This window comes from Nuphar pumila, chromosome 7 (genome assembly GCF_984573655.1).
Source record: "Nuphar pumila chromosome 7, dmNupPumi1.hap1.1, whole genome shotgun sequence".
Lineage (NCBI taxonomy): Eukaryota > Viridiplantae > Streptophyta > Magnoliopsida > Nymphaeales > Nymphaeaceae > Nuphar > Nuphar pumila.
In genome coordinates, this window is record NC_143255.1 from 10475019 (window position 1) to 10495282 (window position 20264).

Genomic DNA, 20264 nt, shown 5'->3' on the forward strand with positions numbered 1-20264 from the left:
CTGTGCGTTATATGAACTTTGGAAGTCCTGAAAATTTCCAACTATATATCTTTGCCTTTTAACTCCTTTAATTTTTGCAGATCAAATACTTATGACAAGAATGGATCATGGTACTCATCAAATTAATTCTTCTGAAAAATGGTTCATGGTTTGGAATACGCTGGGGCTCTGGATACGTGGGAGCTGCAGCTTATCACCTAACGTCCTGTAACCTGTGATCCATGAGCCTGAGTCCATGTTTTATGCCAGATTAACTTGCCTAGCTGGTTGTCCCTTTGTTTTCAGTGCTAATTGTCTCATGTTCAGGTTCCATTTTAAGGTTCTCATGGAGAAACTTGAAATAAGATATATTCATGAATCAGTTCTTGGTTGCAGATGCTGAATTGGCTGTGTAAGGTATTCATTTTGGCCATGGAATATAGCTATTCCTTCAGTTATATAAAAATCAGTCTTTTAGCTGAACCATCAGGCCTTAGCTTCCATATATTACCTAACACATATATATTGATAGGAAGTAACCTCGAGCGTAAGGGTCATTCAAGTTAGAAGATGCTAAATAGTGGAAATTTTGTAATTGTCACATGTTTTCATTAAGTTGTAAATATGATTTGCATGTAAGGGTATTTTGGTTAGTGTATGTTACACCATAAAAGGATTAAGAAGATTAGATGTGCGACAGAAAAATTTGCAAGTAGTTCACCTCCAATGCGACTCCTTATATTCTACTCTCTTATTTTCTTTGATGACATCAGAGCCATAAAAATCTAGGTAAGTGCTTGATAATCTCTCTCTCTCTCTCTTATTAATCCTCATTTCTCCATCTTTCTTATCATTTCTAATCTCTTAGTCTTTTGTTTCTACATTCTTGTTTTTACACCTTTGTTAGTCTGGTACCTGCTTCACTCTCTTTTATTCTTGTCTCGTTCCTTGTTCTCATCTAGGAGAAAAACAACCCTACAGTACAGGTCTGAACCCAAATCAGTCTCATAATGCACTATCTAATCCCTTTAACATTGGACCTATATGGACGATTGCTGATGTTGTTGAGCTTTGTTGTCTTCAGGAACTCTAGTACTAATCTTAGTGAGGGGTTAGCTGATTAGCGATTGTGCCTTTGGTTGATATATCTACCTGTTCAATAGGCCAATTCTTCCTTTTCTAGAGAGTTTAATCTCATGTTTCACTTGGTTGGATTTGATCCAATTCTCTAGAGTTTTTGAATGGTAGGAAAACTAAGGAGGGTGATTGGACTACAGCCACCTCTCTAACGACCCCAACTGACCTTCGAAAAATGGTGGATTTTTTTTTTAAACAATTGCGGAAAACCTCCAAATGACATGAGGTTCATCACAAATTTAATATAACCATACCACAAACCATTTCACACATTGAATCAATAGGAAGTAATAAATTGAACTTCATATAATTAATCAATAAGTCGGATGCCAAAATATAAAAAATCGACTCTATCAAAAATCCTGTACTCTGGTCAGAACCCAAGCACCAAGCACCAAGTCACAAGTCTTGCGTCCTCCAGCCAATCAGTCCTAATCACTGAGCATCTGTGCTTGTAAAACAATTTTAGAAAAATGGGTAAGAAACGAAGTCTTCGTACGAACTCCTCTAAAAATTCAACAATAAAGAAAATAATATAAATTAACTCATACATAAATTTAAGAGGAAATCACAAGAAATAACTTACCATTCAAGCATTCAAGAGATATCATGCCAAATCAAATATGCAGAAATGCATGAAACTAATGCTGAACAGTAAAAGATGCATGATTCAATGCTTAAGTTATTTATAAGAGTTGCTTTTGCATGCATGTTCCTATTAAATGCACAATTTTTTTTAATTTTTACTTTTTTAAAACCCGCGGATACTCAAAATGGGCACAATTCCTGAGGTTCAAGTTAAATCTCAGTTATAACTTAAGACACTTTGTATTTTAATTACTAGATTCTATACTTGTTTCTGGACCGATATCAAGAATCAACACCATCAATCAGAACATTATGAATCAACACCTATTGTCGGAACATCAAGAAAATCAACATCCATTGATGTAACAACCCCAATTTATACTCCTTGAAAATACATTTTTTAAAAAAAAAAACCAGTGCGAAAAACTTCTCCGAGACCTGGGGTTCTCACAGTTTCAATTCCAACTGGATAGCCAACCACTACAAAGGAACTTACAAACATCATTCATAAGAACCAAAACAACCTCTTTATTTATGAATCAAGAATAAATTTCAGAGACAATGTTTACTCAACAAAAAGTAACAAAACAACTGACTGAAACAAAAGAACTAAAAAGAACAGTAGAACTAAAGATAAAAAGAAAGAGTCACTTTGTCAACTAGTGAAGCTGTCAAGAACCAAGTGTGACTCTTTTGCCGTCTCAGTAGCTGCCCACTTTACTGATCACCTGATCTTGTGAAAAACTAATAAAATAGGGTGTCAGAACCGAAATCCTGATCTCAACTACTTCTAGTGAAACATGTGAGAAAAAGAATATAGATAAGTTTTCATGCAATAATCTGAGGGAAATGCAACCTGACATTATATAACATTTAAGAAAATTTTCATGCAACAGTTATAAGTGCTAAGCATGCATCAACATTTAAGCAGTAGTAAGAAACAAAACTTCAACATGTAATAAAAAGTAAACATTGCACACTCACCATCATGTAATGATTAAGGGAATAATTAAAATATGCATGATTTAATGCATAACAGGAAAATACATGATTTTTGTGCAATACATGAATCATTTTGTTATCTTTCATTTAAGTTCTCCTATTTTCCATATGCATGCCTTATTAAATGCATACAACTTTAAGTTTATCTTTTTAATTACCGTTGCCCGCAGATATACCAAACGGGTACAATCCTCGAGGTCAAGGTAGGTTCCCAAGGTAGCTTAGCACACAATATGCATTTTATTACTGGGTTCCAAGCTTAGTCTTCGACCGAATCACCTTCGGTACATTAGACCTCTACATCTAATGTCGGAGACACAAGAGACACCCCACGCCCACAAGTGTCACTTTCTTAGTAAAAAAAACAACAGCTGTGTCAAAGCACACCACCTCCAGGTCAAGTGACAGACTCTCTCTAAAACCGTGGCCAGGAGAAAGAACCTCAATATCGGGTTTAAGGGATAAAAGTAAAGCCCACAAAGTTTTTGTATTTTCATAGTCTCTCCAAGACCGGACCTCTAAGATCTCCATTCTTCATATGGGAGATCCCAGAACGTATATTACACTGTTCTTAGTTATTTTCTTTTTATTTAAAAGTCAATTCTTGAGTTTCGCAATTCAGCATGCAAAAACAAAGGCAGAAGCTTGCATATTCCCCACGAGAGCCATCACAGGTGTAAAACCTGGTAAAAAATTTTGTTTGGATCCGGACCGGATCTGAACCCGGATCCAACTCAAGTGATAAGTAGGTTGCGTGCTTATAAAAGCACGCAACAACAAAGGGGTGAGGTTTCTCGAAACCCCCCTTTCCCACTGCTCTCTCTCCCCCGACCGCCTCTCCCACTCCTCGTTTCTGCCCATCGACGCCCACAGTTGCCGGCGACCGAAGCCGCCGACCACCACCTTCTCCCTCTTCTTTGTTGCGACCGGCAACCTCTGGCGACCACGGTGACGACCTTCAACCGCCATCCTCCTCGGTGTTGTTGTCAACCCCTCCGATCATCTCCGTTTTTCCTCTGTGTTTTCCGGTGACATCAGAGTCGTTGCCGTCGTTCTTTTCCTCAGGTAAACCCCCCCTCTCTTCCTTCTCGTTTTCCTTTTCGGCAGGGGGCTCCGCCCCCTGTTGCTCAGTTTTTTTCGGTAGGGGGCTCCGAGCCTCCGCCCCCTACCGCTTGCCTTGTCGGGAGGGGGCTCCGCCCTCTGCCGTTTGCCTTGTCGACAGGGGGGCTCTGCCTCCCTGCCATTTGTCTTGTTGACAGGGGGCTCCGTTCCCCTTGTCCCTCTTATTTTGCCGGCAGGGGGCTCCGCCCTCCTGCCGTTCGTCTTGTCGACAGGGGCTCCGCTCCCCTTGTCTCTCTTGTTTTGCCGGCAGGGGGCTCTGCCCCCCCTGCCGTTTGTCTTGTCGGTAAGAGGCTCTGCCTCCCCCTGCCGCTGGCTCTCTTTGGTAGGGGGACTCCCCCCCCTGTCTCTCTCTTTGGTTCGACCGACAGGGGAGCGGAGTCCCCTGTCATCGTCTCTTGTCGGCAGGAGGTCTCTCTCCCCTGTCTCTTGCCTTGTTCCGTCGACAGGGGGTCGAAGCCCCCTGCCGTCACCTCTGGTTGACAGGGGGCTCCACCCCCTGTTCCTCTCTTTTTTTCTTTTCCTGCGTTTTGCTTTGCAAATAGGGGCGCGTCCCCTGTCTCTGTTTCTTCTTTCAGGACATGTCAAAGCCGTTGTCGCCGCTATACTTTTCGCAGAAATGGCAGAAGGCCGTGCCCCATAGCGCTCTCTGTTGTTCGGCATGAGGGGAGCAAGGCCCCTTGCCTGTCTCGTTTCCAGTAGGGGGTTGTGCCCCCTATCTTGTTTCCTGTTGAGGCAGGTTCGGCAGGGAGCCTCTGCTCCCTCCCCTGCCTTTTTTGTCCTGGCAGGCAGGGAGCATGAGCTCCCTGCCTCTGTCGCTTTTTGTCAGCAAGAGTGAGGCCCCTACCTCCTGCACCCTTGCAGGCAGGGTGCAGTGCCTCTGCATCTTTGATGTCTGGGAGCAGGCCTCTCTGCCTTTGCCATCGTTTGTCGCCCGCATCTATTAGGCCCTGACAGGGGCCCTTTACTGTTCCAGCTGCCTTGCTGCCCCTGCTTCTTGCGCTGATAGCAGGTACGTAAGGGCACGATGCCCCTGCCTCTGCCTCTGCTTCTTTTACGTCAGGTCAGCGACAGTGCCCCTGATCTTCTATTTTTGATGTTAGCTTGCTAAGACTGTCACTTTTGCAGCTCATACGACGAATCCCGCTCGCGCTTCGTGACCCGAGCCCTCAATCGTTTACACCTGCAGGCGCCAACAAACTTGCAACTCCCCAAGGTAGGAGAAGATTGCACGAAGGACTTGGACAATTGAATTGAGTTCAATTAACTAAAAAGGACAATTAAATAAATAAATAAATAAATAAAATATATATATATATATATATATATATATATATATATATATATATATATATATATATATAACTCAAGGATGCGGTTTGTGCCCATGCTCTTGCTTTCTGTACGCATTTAACTCAAGGATGCGGTTTCACAATCCTTGTCCTTTACTTTTTGTCATGTCTTTCCTTTGCCGTCGCGCTTTGTGCCCATGCTCTTGCTTTTGCAAATGTTTTGTTATTGCCTTGCTATTGCAGATGACACTCAAGTTTTCGCTCTTTGCATGTGCTATAAAGGCATCCTCATGGACGATGCAAGAGGCATTTACCGCTCTCCCTCTTGCGACAAGAGTTGAGTCAGGAGCTTAGCGATACATCTTTGTCTAAGGAGAGGGATCCTAGCTCTTTGAGTACGCAGTCCTGTAAAGTTGACTTGAGAATTTAGGGAGCTGCGCAAAAGCATCAGACTGCCCAAATTGAAGTATTTGGAAGGATGTGATTGGTTGATTCTGCTCGTCTATTCGACATATCTCGGGTAACCCTGAATTGGGGCTTGAGCAAGCTTCTTAGTGGGGTTCTGTTGAGAAACCCGTATCCCGTTCATCTAGGCCGGTATCGAGTCATGCGAGGCTTGTAGATACCCCGATAGCGGATGAGATTCTAGAAAATCGCATGCCAAATGTTGGCACAAGTTGTTGGTTGTTTCAAAAGATAAAGAATGTCGAAAGTAAAGTTTGAGAAACATTACATCTTTGCAAAACACTTTTTGTTGAGGTTTTTAGTGAGAAACTACACCCCTTTCATCCTAGAGTACTTGTTGTCGTGCACTACACGCTAGTACTGCGATGATCGGATGAGACGGTCGTGCGGCCTCGAATAGTGCTAAATGCATAATACTGTAATCACATAAATTGTTGACTGATCGTCTTCACAGGCTAGATGCTCGAGTGGTTGAAAGACCACAACATAGAATGGGTCGTTAGTTAAACAACACCTAACGCACCCATTCGCTTCTTGTTGTCTCTCAAGGGAGAGGACAGAGCGGTAAAAAACTCTAGTGTACAGGTTGTTAACAACCACCCCACGGGGAAAGCTCCGGTCTTCCCAATCATTGGAGTTAGGGGAAGAGACTACCAAACATTATCCTAGGTGGTAGATCCCATGGACTTCTGCAGAAGTTGGATGCATTCGTTGCCAAGTACCTCCCTTTGGGGAATCCTTTCTTGGCTAAAGTCGTCCCCTTAAGAGCGGACTCAACTAGCTATTCGGGTTATTGAAAATACATAGAATAACAGTCGCCCGTACTAGTTTCAGTTGTTTCTACGTTTTGTCTGCGGGTACCTGCAGGCACATCAATCTTTTCACACTGGTTGATGGGTCGTAAGACTTTCATGTGTTTTGGATACGTATTTTTGTCAAATAAAAGCTTATCGATGAAATTACGTATGACTTTGTGTGTCCCCGAGATTCTTATGATTATGATGCTTATGTTAGCATATAGGCGAATGACATGTCACACCAACAAATGATTAGTTTAGACTATTTAGGTGAATAATATATCACGCCTACATAGTTTTATTGCAGAGAATTGTGTTATGATTGTCTAAGTGAATATAGCATACCTGTATAACATGATTGATAAGTATCTTTAATTTGATTAAAATGTCTTGAAGATATGTGCGTGAGTTACATGCTAGAAAGGTCGAATGCGATGTGCTTTGAGATAAGAATTGTGAATGCATATGATGATGCAATGATATGAATTTTCATGCATATATAACTTGAATCCTGTGAATTTATTGAACTACGTAGGAATTATATATGTTGTTTAGTTGATTCATATTATGTAATCTGCGTGTTCTCATGTGTTGTTTACGCATGCTTTGAGGTCCTATTTGAGGAATGCTATGTTCCTTGTGGCAATAATACAATGCGTAGTATTATATGCTTTTGTATGATGTAATTGAAATGCCACGTGATAAGAAATGTTGAAAGCATGCGATAAATGTTCATGGTTCATGGTTCATGGTTCATGGTTCATGGTTCATGGTTATTGGAGGAATTTGTGATCTTGTGATTTATTTTACCATGTGAAGTGATACGATGCATATTGCCGGTATTCATGCTTGTGCCCATATTGGTGGTTACTGACCCTAAGAGCGGTCAATTGTTCGGAGCAGTCGATTGTATTGATGCATGTATCATTGAGTACAGTATCTGTGGAGGACCTAATCTCCAAAGGATTATCTGCGAGGGCGTCTATGATCAAGACCAGGTGACCCAACTAGGGTGGTAGATTCTCTATGAGAACGTACACTGTCCATGAGCGGATAGCCGCAAATACGTTGAACTCCTGTGAGGAAGTGTATGATCCAAGACCAGGTATACCATCAAGGGCGGTAATTCCTTGTGAGTTTGTACATTTCCCAAACCAGGTGATCCGACGTTGATCCTATTAATTATAATAGTGACTATCGACCCTAAGAGCGGTCATTTGTGTTAATGCGTGTATCACAATGATTTTCATTGAATTTGGCATTTGTTGAGGATCGGGTTCCCAATGGATTCTCTGTGAGGTTATGTATGATCAAGATTTGGTAACCGGCTAGAGTGGTAGATTCTTTGTGAGGATGTACACTGTCCAAGAGCGGGTAGCCGCAAAGATAGTGAACTCCTGTGAGGAAGTGTATGGTCTAAGACCAGATATACCATCTAGGGCGGTAATTCCTTGTGAGGTCGTACATTTTCCAGACCAAGCGATCCGACGTGAAACTTGTGATTTTGATTACCATAAAAAGTTATGGTGAACTGTGATGATCTTCTGAGATTTATTGGGATATCCAGTTATAAATCTATAGTTTTGGCTTTTTGTTTTAGAAAGATTATATGCTGAACCCAAATGTGAGAATCAGATCTTTAGTGATTTAAGATCAAGATCATGTTTTGGACCTTCTATGAAAGGGTGGGTTTTTCTGTGAAAGTATGATGCCTTAAGTGAGCCATAACAGGTGACAGTTGACCGCATAAGGTATTGAGAGATGAGAATAAATTAAGGTTGTTCAGGACAAAGAGTTTGTTAGAAGTAGTGAGAGCGACAAATGATGGCTTGATAATGATTAAATGTAGAGACCCCGTTTAAGGAACGTAAACTGCTAGTTGCTTGGTAGTTCACAACTTATGATCAAATGAATCGTCATGCTACGTTTTGACAATTGCATTGTTTACTTGCTTTGAACTGCTTTAAACTGTTTAGCATGCTGAATTAAATGCTCTTAATTTAGTTTCTTGTAGTTTCTCTTGTGCACCGACCAGTTTTTCGCGAAACTAACCAATTCTATGGGTACAGGTAATGATTAGGTACATCACGGGCGATAACGCTATTGCAAGATGACTTCATGATTTTCTCTTCTTGCTCTTAGCTCGCGTCCTGGACGTTTTTGGGTTTTGTAACAAATTTTCTTTGGGATATCCGAATTTTGTACTATTTGAAAACTTCTTTTAATGAAAGTGACTTTTCCAAGTGTTTTGCAAGTAGCATGGATTGTGTGTTTTGGTTCTTTTAGCTAGCGTGCCCAAAGTTGTCAGCTTGCTTTTCTAAATTTAACAAAAGAATAGTCTTCCGCTGATTTCATAAACAAACTCTAAGGGACAAATATTTTTTTCTAGTCTCTTGCCTGTTTTCTGAAAGGTTCGAAAGTTTGAAATTTTGGGGCGTTACAACAGGACTCCAACCCATGGAAACATATAGAACAATGCAATAAAATGAAATAGTAATAAAATATGATTTTTGCGATCCATTGAGATGAATAAGGAAAAACAACCCACAGCTCGGGCCTACCAAGCCCTCGATGATTCATTTCGATCATCGATGCCCCATATGCATAAACCATAATATGTTATATGTGAAGAAAATCACATACTTTAAAATTGCACATTTTCAAGTCGATTGCAAGCTCTTATTCCTTACACATAACCATATGCATACTCAAGTCGATGCATGTTTTCTTTTAAGTGAGCTTACTTATGTGCATACATATTCCCAAACTGTGTGGCTATTCATGTTGGTTGCATAATCTCAACAAACATTGCATATGCATATCACTACATGTTTCCATCACGTGCACACCTACTTGTAAATACATGTTTTTCATTAAAAGAAACATCAATGCATATTTGTTTTCACGTGTGTAACTAGCAATGCAATGAGTTTGTTTGCAATAAACATGGGCACATCAACACAATTACTATAGTACTACATGACTGTCGAATGCAAAATTCTTAATAAGACCATACTTGCTGTTGCATAATTTGATCTGATCTATACATGTCTGTACGTGGCTATCATTAACACACATATGTATGTTTTAAAGAAAAATTCTGTTTATAAGGAAGTTGACACCCATCCCATGTCCAGCCAACACCCGGTTGATTATGGCGGCGTATACGCAGGTTTAATCCCAATCTTAGTGTCACTTCTGAAGGTGTAAAAACAGTCTTGTTATGATCATATATGCAAATCCACCCGAATCTGGCTTCACTCGGCGTGAAACCTCATTCAAATAGGGACACAAACTATAGGCTATCAGTTCAACGGGAGTTGAACCCCAGAAAACAAAAAGAAGCACGCAGGCCAACATGACAAATATGCCCAGTTTACATTCTACACAGAAAACGAGTTGGACCATGAAAGGGGAGTTTGACTTAGGTACACATTCACTCTCCCCTCGATGGAACAAAAAATCAATGTGAACCCCTTTTTCGGTAAGGAAACACGATTAAAGATTTACGCTCCTGATGCGAATCTAATTCAAGAATTTGAATCCACTCCACGAACGTGAATCCAGTCCAAGAACACATATCCAATCCAAGAAACACGATGCTCGAGTTGAAACAATGGAAGTAATTTACACAAAAATTGAGATTCTTAACAAAGAAGGAAATCAGTTCGTTTAGGCTCATCGATATACGTAAATATTTTTCTTAAAAAGAAAGAGGAAAGAAGATGAAAAAGAAAACAAGAACTCGGACCATGGAGAACGATCCATGGTTTTTAGAGAAAAAATCAGCCGTCTAAAGTTTTTTTTTCCATAGATTCTCATCTCAAAACATCACACGGGATCGAACCGATATTTGATCCCTCACCTAGGTTCACAAGAAGAACCGTACCTCTTTTGATGCTTGGGGCTGCTACCGTGAGGAGTTGATGTCGCCGCCTGCGGTGACTCTGCTGCCGAACAAGGGGTCGTGTCCCCAGCGTCACCCCTTCACGTCGCGCACGAGTGAGAAAGAGATAGGGGGAGATTTGGGGAAACAGAGAGGAAACGAGAGAACGAGAGATGAGAGATAAGGGGAAGCGAGCACGAGGGTGAGGGAGAAAAAGGGTTCGGGATCCCCCTTTTAGAAGGAAGGTGGCCTCCGAGAAAAGAGGAGGTCGTTACCCTCACTCCGTTGGCTGCGCTCCTGCCCACCCCCTCCCATGCAATTTCAGTTATGGTTCTCTCTCTGAACCCTAACTTTTGTTTTCTGTTTATCGGGCAACCCATATCGGGTTGCCTTTTTACCCTTTTTTTTTGGAGTGTGCGGGCCAAGTCCGGTTGCGGTTTTGGACTCGCACCACCCACGCAGTATGGATCCACAAATTTGATCCGTATGGATCCAATCGTGGATCCCCTGATATACTTGTGTAAAGTATATATATATATATATATTTCATCATTTATATATATAAGGTATTATACCTATATACATAAAGATCCTATCTGGGTCTTGGATCCGGAATGTAGATCCCAGGCCCATTTACCTATTTAAAAAAAATTTCTCAATTAACTAAGGTAAAAATATGGTTATTAAATCCTTACTCCCTTAAAAGAATTTCGTCCACAAAATTAGAATGTACCAAACAAGTGTGGGTAGTGTTGACGCATGTCTGCCTCAGGCTCCCAAGTGCATTCATCTAGCCCATGGTGCTGCCAACGCACCTTCACGAACGGAATCGTCCTACTGCATAGCAACTTTTCCTAGCGTTCCACACTCTATCGACTTTTCGTCCGTAGTTAAGTTAGGTTGTACCTCGATCGCCTCATAGTGAATCATGTGTGAGGGGTCAGGTACGCACTTTTTCAACATCGAGACATGGAACACATCGTGAATCTGCGAAAACTGAGGAAGTATTACCCGGTATGCAGTCTCTTCGACACGTCCAAGGACTTCGAATGGTCCAACATACCTAGGACTCAACTTTCCTTTCTTTCCAAACCGAAATATACTTTTCGTAGGCGAGATTCGAACAAACACGTGATCGCCAACCTCAAAACGGAGCTCTCTTTGCCGTCGATCAGCATAGCACTTCTGCTTACTTTGCGCAACAATCAACCTTTGTCGGATTAAACGCACCTGATCCGCATAGTGCTGGATGATTTTTGGAGATTCCACTGCTCTCACTCCGACTTCATCCTATCACACGGGAGACCTACATGGCCGACCGTACAAAGCTTTGTACGACGCTATACCAATACTAGCATGAAAGCTATTGTTGTATGAAAACTCTGCAAGCTTCACATGCTTGTCCCAATCACCAGCCCAATCCAACGCACACGGTCTCAACATATCCTCTGAATCTTACGTTTCGACTGTCTGTGGGTGGAAAGCGGTACTGAACTTCAAGGTAGTACCAAGGGTCTTTTGAAGCTGCTACCAAAATCGAGATGTGAACCTCGGATCTTGATCTGACACTATCTAACGGGGCACTCCATGAAGTCTAACAATCTCATTAACGTAGAGATCGGCCAAACTTTCCAAGCTTTGACTGATCCTGATCGGAAGAAAATGAGCACTCTTTGTCAAGCGATCCACAATCACGCAAATGGCATCTCGCTGCCATCGGGTCTTAGGCAACCCTACGATGAAATCCATTGAGATATCATCCCATTTCCACTTCGGAATCTCGAGTGGCTGCAGAGAAATCAGCAGCAGCAGGGTCAGCGGAAGACCAATGGGCGGGTCTACGGAGTGACAACAGCCTCCCAGGGCGATTAGAATGATCTGATCGAAGGTATCTTCTTAGTTGCTGAACACTTTGCACATGTGATGTTTGATTCGGGTGCAACACAATTTTATTTCTTTTTCGTTTGCAAAGTTGCTCGATTTAGTTTCATCTTGTCTCGAAAGGGCTCTTGATGTGATGTCAGCTATGGGTGCATCTTCTTCCTGATATCAGGTGAGGAATTGAATATCGGTTTGATTCCGTGTAGTGCTTGAAGTGAGAATCCAAAAAAAAAGGGGATTTATGTATATCGATTAACGTAACGAACTAATTTTCCTCCTTTGTTGAGAATCTTGATAACTTTAATATGGACCTGACTTCATCGTCCTCGGGACCTTGAGACTACTTTCCTGGTCAATCAGTGTAGGTGTATGTCAGTTCAACTAGAGTTGCACATACTCCTCTGAGATAAGGAGAGCATTCATTTGAACATCAGCATGGTTTAATACTTGATCCATTCAATGTTCATATACATGCAATGATATCAGCATTGTCATCACTCCAATAAAGCAAAATATAAATGTTAGTTATCCATATTATGGCATAATTGTACATTCTACACTATCATGATTCATTTGATCTAATCCACTTTAGTGGAATGATCATCCCTAAGAGGGGTATGATAAATCATTGAAATTAATAAGCTATCCCTCTCACTTGAGATGAGCTTGAGGTCATGTTATTCTTTCACGCTTTTGCTTCTTTTATTCTTTTTACATATGATTGAATATTACTGAAATAATGTATTCATGGCATAGTTAAATTAGAAAGAATTTGTAGTCAAGCATTGTTAACCAAAATGTAAATAAACGGCTCACTAATGAACCTAGAGTCTTTAGTATTTGGATCATAATTGTCATGTCTATGTCCTTACGTGACTGTGTTGTGAATTTCAAATAATTTCTGTTTCATGTGAAGAATGACTTGCTTTTGCTGGCCTGTGGTATAGGTGATACACAAAAAAAAGAGAAGTGAATCAAAGGAAAGAGAGAAACAACAAACAAAAAAAAATATATAAAATTTAAAATGAACTGTCTATATTTTTGTTATTGCTTGCTGTTTGGTTCCTGACAGCATCCGGGCCTGTGCAATCGCTGCCAGACCCAGTCGGCCGACCGACCGACCTGGGAATGGAATGGAATAAAAGAAAAGAAAAAAAAGAATAATATAAGTACATTTTCCACTTATACAATGGTGTGCTGTTTAGTTTTGACAGCATACACAGGCTCCGATCGGGCCTGTGTTATGCTGTTAGACCCAGCCGGGTGTTCGGTTGGGTATGGGTTGGATGGTTTAGTAGAGAAAAACATGGAGATAAGTAGCCACACCAAAATACATGGTGTGCATATATGTTGATTCAAAATTCTTTCACAGGTTTTCTTAATTTATATATGTAAAATTTTTTCCTGTGTAGGTGTGTAACTGTTTCTTAATTGTTGAATGTTTAGCTGCATACTTGCTCAATAATCATGCATCCTATCAGATATATGATCGTGTAATTGTTTCTTTAAAAATCCACCTATACATTAATGGGTGGGTAACTGTCCAGCCTTGACAGCACGCACAAGCCCAAGCTGGGCCAGTGCAGGTGCTTTCAGGCCCCAGTCGACGGGGTCGGTTGGGTTGGCTCAGTTATCCAGCCTATTTGCCAGACCCGACCCAGCTGACTGGTGTCGGCTGGGCCTGGTTGGGACCCCAGCCGATTGGGTCGGCTGGGTGTTAACCTCTTGATGAAGAGAGACCTTTGTTCTTTAAATACATTTATAAATATATATAAATATATGTGTTAAGAATCGGTATTTATACTTGACCAAATTATGCAAAAGTTAGGCATGCACTTAATAAATTTTTTCATTGACAGTCAGGTGGAGCTTGATAGAAATTTGTGTTGATGGGCATATGGCATTTCCAAACCGAACCATTGCATTGATAGTTGCACACACTTGAAAGAAAATGTGCATTTGACGTTTCTTCCAATGAAAAACATGCATTGACAAGTATTGTGCACATGATGGGAACATGTAGTGATATGCTTATGCAATGTTTGTTAAGATCATGTAATCGACATGAGCATGCACACTTGATGAGAATATGCATTCTATGTACTCACACACACACTCAAGGGAGTATGCATTGACACAGATACATGTATATTGATGCAAGGATACACATGGAAAAGATACATATGATTTGAGAAATTACGTGCTTATGATTGACTTTGTTTTGCATGGATGCATATGCATTTGACATATTAGTTTGGTGTTATAAATAATACATTACTCGGGTTTTGATATGTGATGCATCAATGACCTAAATGGACCATCACCGACTTGGAGAGCCGTGAGCTGGGTTGTTTTTCATATATGTTTAATTGCATCACCTAAACCACACAGGTTGGTACTGCACACTACCACACTGTTATTGTTGTCCTCATGGGCTGGAGTCCCGTAAGGTTTCTCGCAGGGGTGGATGCGAGCTTTTACCTTTACTTTTGCATATGGTGTTGCAAAGCTTAAAGAATTGATTTTTAACAACAAAGGATAATAATTAAGAACAGTGTAATATACGTTCTGGGATCTCCCATCTAGAGAATGGGGATCTTAAAGATCTGGTCTTGGGCAGACTGTGAGGATACAAAAACTTCGTGGGCTTATTTTGTTCCCTTAACTTGATATTGAGGTTTCTTTTTCTAGCCACAATTTTAGGAAGAGTCCGCCACTTGACCTGGGGGTGGTGTATTCAACACAACTGTTGTTTTGGTACCAAGAAAGTGGCACCTATGGACGTGAGGTGTGCCTTGTGTCCTCGACATTAGATGTGGAAGTCTAATGTTCCAAAGGTGATTCGGTCGAGAGCTAAGTTTGAAACTCAGTAATAAAATACAAATTGTGTGCTAAGCTACAAGTTAGATGTTCCTTCTTCTGACCACGGTTTTATGGAGAATCCGCCACGCGACAATACAAATTGTGTGCTAAGCGACCCTTAAAACCTAACTTATCATCGGGGATTGTACCCGTTTGGTGTATCCGCGGGCAACGATAATTAAAAAGAGGAACTTAAAGTTGTATACATTTAATAGGGCATGCATATGGAAAAAGGGAAACTTAAATGAAAGATAATAAAATGATTCATGCATTTTACATAAATCATGCATCCTTCTGCTATGCATTAGATCATGCATATTTCAATTGTTCCCTTAATCATTACATGATAGTGAATGAGTGATGTTTACTTCCTATTATATGTTGAAGGCTTGTTACTTGCTACTGCTTTAAGGTTACTTCATGCCTAGTTTATGTGACCTGTTGCATGAATGATTACGTAAATGTTGTAAATTGATATATCTGAATTCACTCAAACTATTACATGAAATCTTATCTATATTCTTTGCCACACCTATTTTACTAGAAGTAGTTATGCTCAGAATTTCGGTTATAGCACCCTACTTTATTGGTTTTTCATAAGAACATGTGATCAATGAGGTTTGGCTAGCTACTAGGAGAGCATAAGAGTCATACTTGGTTCTTGACAGCTTCACTAGTGGATAGTGTGATTCTATCTTTTTGCCTTTCAGTTTTACTGTTTTTTTCAGTTTCTTTTGTTTCAATTAGATGTTTTATTTTCCTGTTGAGTATAACATTGTCTCTTGAGATGGATTTGATTCATAAATAAAGAGGGTTGCCTTGGTTCTCTTTGTGTTGTTTGGCTATTTAGTTGGAATTGAAATTATGTGGACCTCAGGTCTAGGAGATGTTTTTTGCACTGTTTAAAAAAAAATCTGCATTTTCAAGAGTTTTGAGTTGGGGTCGTTAATGACCCCAACTCATACCCCTTGAAATTGCGATTAAAAAAAAAAACTAGTGCAGAAAACTTCTCAGAGATCCGGGGTCCTCACATTTTCAATTTCAACTGGATAGTCAATCACCACAAAGGGACTTACAATAATCATTCATAAGAACCAAAACAACCTCTTTATTTATGAATTAAGAATCAATTTCAGAAACAATGTTTACTCAACAGAAAGTAACGAAACAACTGACTGAAACAAAAGAACTGAAAAGAATAGTAGAATAAAGACAAAAGAGTCACTCTGTCTACTAGTGAAGCTGAACCAAGTGTGACTCTCGTGCACTCCCAATAGCTGTCAATTTCACTGATCACCTGAACCTATTAAAAACCAATAAAGTAGGGTGTTAGAATCGAAATCTTGAGCACAACTACTTTTAGAGAAAGATGTGAGAAAAAAAATATAGATAAATTTTAATGCAATAATCTGAGGAAAATGCAACCTGACATTATATAACATTTAAGAAATTTTAATGCAATAGTTATAAGTGCTAAGTATGCATCAACATTTAAGCTATGTCACATGGGTGCGGGTGCGGGCGCGGGTGCGGGTGCGGGGATTCAGCACTTCCAAAAAACCCGGGTGCGGTGGTGCGGCAGGGGAAAAAATGTCAATATATATATATATATATATATATATATATATATATATATATATATATATATATATATATATATATATATATACGGGGTCGGGGTTCCCCTCCCTTACGAATCGATTTTTTTTTTTAAAAAAGCAGCTATCTGCTGCTTTTTTTTAAAAAAAATAGAGCAGCTGTCAGCCAGCTGCTGTCAGCCAGCTGACATAGTTGCTTTTTAAAAAAAAGAATCCAGCTGCTGTCAGCCAGCTGACAGAGCTACTTTTTAAAAAAAAGAATAGCAGCTGGCAGCTGCTGTCACAGCTGCTGTCAGCCAGCTGACAGCTGCTGTCACAGTTGACAGACAGCTGCTGTCAGCTGCTGTCAGCTGCTGTCAACAGTTTCTTTTAAAAAAAAAAATCGCAGCATAGGTGATAGGGCAAATTTTTTAAAAAAAAAAATCCAAAAAAAAAATGGACTTAAATGATCCTGGGTGCGGTCAACGCACACAGGATCATTTGACCGCACCCGGTACCGCACCCGCACTCGCACCCGCGTTGAGTCGCGTCGACGCGGGTGCGGCACCCTTCTAGCCGAATCCCTGTGACATAGCATTTAAGTAGTAACAAGAAACAAAACTTCAACATGCAATAAGAAGTAAACATTACATACACCATCATGTAATGATTGAGGGAATAATTAAAATATGCATGATCTAATGTATAACAGAAAAATGCATGATTTCTGTGCAATGCATGAATTCTTTTGTTATCTTTCATTTAAGTTTTTCGTTTTTCCATATGCATGCTCTTATTAAATTTATACAACTTTAAGTTTCTCTTTTTAATTACCGTTGTCCACGGATACACCAAATTGGTACAATCCCTGACGTCAAGTTAAGTTTCTATGGTAGCTTAACACACAATTTGCATTTTATTACTGGGTTTCAAACTTAGCCATCGACCGAATCACCTTCGGTACATTAGACTTCCACATCTAATGTCGGAGACACAAGGGACACCCCACGCCCACAAGTGTCACTTTCTTATTACCAAAAATAACAGCTGTGTCAAAACATATCACCCCCAGGTCAAGTGACAGACTTTCCCTAAAACCGTGGCAAGGAGAAGAAACCTCAATATCGGATTCAGGGGACAAAATTAAAGCCCACGGAGTTTTTATATCCTCACAGTCTCCCCAAGACCGAACCTTTAAGATCTCCATTGTTCAAATGGGAGATCCCAGAACGTATATTACACCGTTTTTAGTTATTTTCTTTTTATTTAAAAGTTAATTCTTGAGTTTTGCAATTCAGCATGCAAAAACAAAGGCAGAAGCTCGCACATACCCCACGAGAGCCATCACAGGATTCCAGCCCGTGGAAACATATAGAACAGTGCATAAAAATGAAATAGTAATAAAATATGATTTTTGCGATCCATTGAGATGAATAAGGAAGAGCAACCCACAGCTCGAGCCTACCAAGCCCTCGATGATTCATTTCGATCATTGATGCCCCATATGCATAAACCATAACATGTTATATGTGAAGAAAATCACGTACTTTAAAATTGCACATTTTCAAGTCAATTGCAAGCTCTTATTCCTTACGCATAACCATAGCAAATTTCAGAGTTTCACCATATGCATACTCAAGTCGATGCATGTTTTCTTTTATGTTAGCTTACTTATGTGCATACATATTCCCAAACTGTGTGCCTATTCATGTTGGTTGCATAATCTCAACAAACATTGCATATGCATATCACTACATGTTTCCATCATGTGCACACCTACTTGTAAATGCATGTTTTTCATTAAAAGAAACATCAATGCATATTTGTTTTCATGTGTGTGTAACTGGCAATGCAATGAGTTTGTTTGCAATAAACATAGGCACATCAACACAATTACTATAGTACTACATGACTGTCGAATGCAAAATTCTTAATAAGAGCATACTTGCTGTTGCATAATTTGATCTGATCTATGCATGTCTGTACGTGGCTATCATTAACATACATATGTATGTTTTAAAGAAAAATTCTGTTTATAAGGAAGTTGACACCCATCCTATGTCCAGCCAACACCCGGTTGATTATGGCGGTGTATACGCAGGTTTAATCCCAGCCTTAGTGTCACTTCTGAAGGTGTAAAAACAGTCTTGTTATGATCATATATGCAAATCCACCCGAATCTGGCTTCACTCAGCGTGAAACCTCATTCAAATAGGGACATAGACTATAGGCTATCAGTTCAACGGGAGTTGAACCCCAGAAAACAAAAAGAAGCACGCAGGCCAACATGACAAATATGCCCAGTTTACATTCTACACAGAAAACGAGTTGGACTGGGAAAGGGGAGTTTGACTTAGGTACACATTCACTCTCCCCTCGATGGAACAAAAAATCAATGTGAACCCCTTTTTCGGTAAGGAAACACGATTAAAGATTTACGCCCCTGATGTGAATCTAATTCAAGAATGTGAATCGACTCCAAGAACGTGAATCCAGTCGAAGAACACGTATCCAATCCAAGAAACACGATGCCCGAGTTGAAACAATGGAAGTCGTTTACACAAAAACTGAGATTCTTAACAAAGAAGGATATAAGTTCGTTTAGGCTCATGGATATACGTAAATCTTTTTCTTAAGAAGAAAGAGGAAAGAAGACGAAAAAGAAAACAAGAACTCGGGCCATAGAGAACGATCCGTGGTTCTTAGAGAAAAAATCAACCATCTAAAGTTTTTTTTTCCATGGATTCTCATCTCAAAACATCACACGGAATCGAACCGATATTCGATCCCTCACCTAGATTCACAAAAAGAACCATACCTCTTCTGATGCTTGGGGCTGCTACTGTGAGGAGTTGATGTCGCCACCTCCGGTGACTTTTCTGCCGAACAAGGGGTCGCGTCCCCAACGTCACCCCTTCACGTCACGCGCGAGAGAGAAAGAGACAGGGAGAGATTTGGGGAAACAGAGAGGAAACAGGAGAACGAGAGATGAGAGATGAGGGGAAGAGAGCACGGGGGTGAGAGAGAAAAAGGGTTTGGGATCCCCCTTTTAGAAGGAAGGTGGCCTCCTGAGAAAAGAGAAGGTTGTTACCCTCACTCCGGTGGCTGCGCTCCTTCCCACTTCCTCCCATGCGATTTCAGTTAGGGTTATCACTCTGAACCCTAACTTTTGTTTTCTGTTTTATCGGGCAACCCATATCGGGTTGCCTTTTTACCCTTGTTTTTTTTTCGAGTGTGCGGGCTAAGTCCGGGTCTGAGACTCAGGAACCAAGCCCGATCGCGGTTTTGGACCCGCACCACCCATGCAGTATGGATCCACGAATTGGATCCAATGGATCCAATCGTGGATCCCCTGATATACTTGTGTAATGTATCTATATATATAAAGTATTTGTGAACACCTTAAATTTTTCAAAAAATCCTAAAAATTCCCTTTTTGCCCATGGCCCCATCCTCTGAATAAATCAGGTCAATTTCTAATCAAAATTCCATTTATTTTTCGGATTCACTGGAATCCAAATTCAAATTTTACATCTGATCCAATTTCAGATCCAAATCGGATATCCGGATCCAATTCTGATCCCAGATCTTCTATTTTTCAAAAAATCGAAAAAATCAATTCTTTGAATTTTTCTCGGATCTTCTATTATACCTATATACATAAAGATCCTATCTGGGT

The 20264-nt window shown here is 40.4% G+C and overlaps 1 protein-coding gene across 3 annotated transcripts in view; it reads left to right on the forward strand.

Moving 5' to 3' along the window:
* Positions 1 to 20264, forward strand: part of LOC149831112 (uncharacterized) — a 70190-nt gene that overhangs the window by 3927 nt on the left and 45999 nt on the right. Inside the window, exon 1 of one of the 3 annotated variants that reach the window (XM_090011981.1) lies at positions 304 to 396. The exons of the other annotated variants lie outside the window; for them this stretch is intronic. Coding sequence (XP_089868107.1) covers positions 376 to 396 — 21 coding nt within the window. The 5' untranslated portion in view covers positions 304 to 375. Of the gene's footprint in view, positions 1 to 303; positions 397 to 20264 lie in introns of those variants that run through there. 3 annotated transcript variants of the gene reach the window in all.